The sequence below is a fragment of the Myotis davidii genome, unplaced genomic scaffold (genome assembly GCF_000327345.1).
Source record: "Myotis davidii unplaced genomic scaffold, ASM32734v1 scaffold16, whole genome shotgun sequence".
Classification (NCBI taxonomy): domain Eukaryota; kingdom Metazoa; phylum Chordata; class Mammalia; order Chiroptera; family Vespertilionidae; genus Myotis; species Myotis davidii.
In genome coordinates this window covers 971412-975280 of record NW_006287821.1, presented here as the reverse complement: position 1 = coordinate 975280, position 3869 = coordinate 971412, and the positions used below count along the sequence as shown (strand labels likewise).

Below are 3869 nucleotides of genomic sequence, written 5' to 3'. Positions count from 1 at the left end.
CCGTGCGCTGTGGGTGACAGGGTAGAGCCATAACCTCCCCATCGGCCCTGCCCTGAGTGTGAGAGTGGTGGCGCCCCAACCCCCTGATCGACCCTGCTCTGTGGGTGATAGAAGGCAACGCCCCAAACCCCTGATTGGCCCTTCTCTGTGCATGACAGGGTACAGAACCCCAACCCCCCTGATGGGCCCTGCTCTGTGAGTGACAGGGGGTGGCATCACAACCTCCCGATCACCCTGCTCTGTGCATGACAGGGAGCAGCGCCCCAACTCCCCAATCGGCCCTGCACTGAGCCCAACCAGGGGCTGCACGTAGGGATTGGGCCTGCCCTCTGCCACCCGGGAGCAGGCCTAAGCCAGCAGGTCATTATCTCCTGAGGGGTCCCAGACTGCTAGAGGGCACAGGCCGAGCTGAGGGACCCCCCTCTCCCCCGAGTGCACAAATTTTTGTGCACCGGGCCTCTAGTTAAAATATAAAGGACAATTAATGCTAACTGTTTCCACATAATGGTAATTACATTTGTGCTTCTATCAGTGGTACTAAATGAGCCTATTATTCAAGTCGGTTTATTTCTCTAAGAGTGGGATGTGAGTGGAGCTCCTTTTGGTTCTTGTGGCTGTAAAGGGTGGGAAATATTTTTATGGGCAAAAGGTCTAATGCAAAGCCTGGCATGTGGTAAAGTTTCAGTCATAATAACTGTTTAACTAAGAAGGAAAACTAGAGAGACCAAAGAAATTCTATATCATAGAAATTGAATATCATTCTTTCTCAGAAAAGTTCATAAAAATTGTTGGTTCTCAGAATAGCAAATATGTATTTGGCTAAGAAAAAAAAAGAATAATTTCTCTCTCTCTCTTCCTCTCTCTCTCTCACTCTCTCTCGCTCTCTCTTTTTCTTTGGTTATTCCTCATCCAAGGATATTTTCTCCATTGATTTTTTAGAGGGAATGGAAGGGAAAGGGAGAAACAGAGAGAGAAACATTGATAGTAAAGAGACACATCAAGCCCTGACTGGTTTGGCTCAGTGAATGGAGCGTCGGCCTGCAGACTGAAGGGTCCCAGGTTCGATTCCGGCCAAGGGCATGTACCTTGGTTGCGGGCACATCCCCAGTAGGGAATGTGCAGGAGGCAGCTGATCGATGTTTCTCTCTCATCGATGTTTCTAACTCTCTATCCCTGTCCCTTCCTCTCTGTAAAAAAATTAATGCAATATATATTTTTTTAAAAAAGAGAGAGAGACACATCAATTGGTTGCTTCCCGCAAGTGCCCCAAATGGGGCCTGGATCTAGCCTGCAGCTCAGGTACATGCCCTTGACCAGAATCAATCCCAGGACCCTTCCGTCTGCAGGACCATGCTCCAACCACTGAGCCAAACCAGCTTGGGCTAATTTGCTCTTTATGCCAAATCCCTGGGCTCTCCCTAAAATAGGGTAATTATACTAATTTAATTTGCTTTCTTCTCAAAGTTTAATAAGGAGACAAAATGCTTTAGCCCACAGAGTATGACACTCTTTATCTACTATCATTGGAGAGGGACTCAAACGTTTTCTGCCCAAATATATTTACTCTCAACCCCCACTTGAAGTTTCCATTTTTACTGTCTCTGATTGCCAGAGCAATTGCAGTGGAATAGAGCAGGGACTCGAGGTGAGGTAGACCCACCAGCAGACACGGCAGGCACATGAAGAAGCTGGGAACCCACCGAAAGTTCTAGGAGGAAGTCTAGTCCGCCAGGTAGAGAGCAGTATTCAGAGGATTACCAACTAGGCCGAGCATGGTCAGTGTCAGAAAGGGTCACACAGGGCATTCCCCAGGGTCGGTGATAATATTGTGGACACCTGTCTTCAGGAACAGGGTTACATCACAAAGCTGGGACTTAACACAATTTAGTCTTGTTAGAGGACTGAGCAGATCTAGGGCAGAGGGAGAAAAGCATGGAATCAGATAAGGGATGGAGAAAGTGGGATGGTGGTGTTACACACTTGTTGGGAACAATAATAAGAGTGGGATTGTTTCTGAAAGGTCCTTCCTAAAAATTCTCTTTTCCATCAGCTCAGTTGGAGAGCAGGTTGATCCCATGGTTGGGCCTGAGGGGAGTGAGATTTAGGTCAGTAAAGAAGGAGCATTTGTTCAGCTGTTCATGGATTAAGAAGTCCAGGGAAGAAGAGCATGAAATTAACTCAGAGATCTGGGGGGGGAAGAGAGAAAAGGGAGCAGATGCGGGCAGCAAGCCAAGCGTTGCAGGGAAAGATGCTGCAGTGGAAAGAGGAGAAACAGAGAAGTCAAAATTTTCCTAGTCATCTGTTTTGCTTATAAGGCTAAAGATTCATGAATTTTTAAAATATATTTTATTGATTTTTTACAGAGAGGAAGGGAGAGAGATAGAGAGTTAGAAACATGGATGAGAGAGAAACATCGATCAGCTGTCTCCTGCATATCTCCTACTGGGGATGGTCCTGCAACCCAGGTACATGCCCTTGACCGGAATTGAACCTAGGACCTTTCAGTCCTCAAGCCGACGCTCTATCCACTGAGCTAAACTGGTTTTGGAAAGATTCATGTATTTTTAAAATGGGAGGTAAAAGCCTATGATAGAGAAAGATGAGATGGGGCTTTAGGAATAAAACAAGTAATTAAATAGAAGGAAAAAACAACAGTGAAATTAACCTCCGATAAAGAAGAAAAAATGATCAAACTTTCTAACTCCTTACAGGCATAAAATGGAGTTAAATGTGAAAACATTTTGAAAGGTTAAAAGCATTTTTCAGATGCAAGGTGGGTTGTGAAGAATCATAGAGAAGACTGTTCAGAGGCCACCCAGATTATAGTTCTACCTTGTTTCCCTGCTATGACTGTTGCTTTTCTTTTCCAGGGAGGTCCAGTAGGAGACATGGAGCAGATTGACAGTTATTTAGAAGCTTTGCTTAAAGAAGATCATCTTTTTGGGAATACTTTCAATAAAGGAAGTACAGATGCAGGACATAGTCTCCCTTTAGAGAACAATGAAAGTACTTCTCAAAACTAAAAATCAGAAAAGTCATTCCTTTCTTTAAAATGCTAATAAGAAAAAGGAAACTTATTTTCAAAAAAATATTTCCTCTTGTTATTGTGAAGTTTGTCCTTTTTGACACTGAAGAAATTGTACTAGTTATACTTTGGAAATGGAGGGTGATTAACACTTTACATACTTCCCCGTCATACTCCCTAACCCTTTCCGTTCTTTCAGGAACTATTTCTCTAGTTCTGTAATTCCCAGGTGAGCAACTAAGAAAGATGAAAATGCCACTTAGGCTTAAATTTTGATTTTACTTAAAAAACTGGAAAACAGTGGTTTTCAAAATCAATATACACAGAACTACAGAATCACCTCCTTCTGAAACGTGTTGAGAAAGACAAGGATTGTGCCCTTTCTCCACTACAGCCCATACTCAGCAGAAAATACAAATCTTCAAAAGACTTTGAGCTATACTATAGATCATAATTTTCTTATTGTGCTATTGTAAAAGAAACACTCTTCTAAGTATAACTTGAATGCACATTAAACATATATAAGCATTGTGTTTTTACATTTTCTTTGATAACTGCTTTTTTTGTGTTTGTTTAGAAATGTCTGTTGTGTTGTACAAAAACAATAAATATTTAATATTTATTTGTGGAGTTGTATATTTTAATTTTATGTACATGCACAAAGCATAAAATTCAGAACTTGTGAAGTAGGAATATGGTGCAAATTCTTCACCCCCTGCTTGTCTAATAGTTTTCTCAAGAGGCATGTTTTTACCAGTATTGTGAGTCCATTCAAGTAAAATCAGTGCATATGAAACCATACAAATCATTATCCTATCTAATAATAGACAAACATGGTAATTAA

The 3869-nt window shown here is 42.0% G+C and overlaps 1 protein-coding gene across 1 annotated transcript in view; it reads left to right on the top strand.

The window, feature by feature from the left end:
* The window catches only part of MORC1 (MORC family CW-type zinc finger 1), a 136825-nt gene extending 133279 nt beyond the window's left edge, over positions 1-3546 (top strand). The window contains 1 exon segment of the mRNA XM_006759570.2: positions 2871-3546. Coding sequence (XP_006759633.1) covers positions 2871-3023 — 153 coding nt within the window. The 3' untranslated portion in view covers positions 3024-3546.
* The last annotated feature ends 323 nt before the right edge of the window (positions 3547-3869 follow it).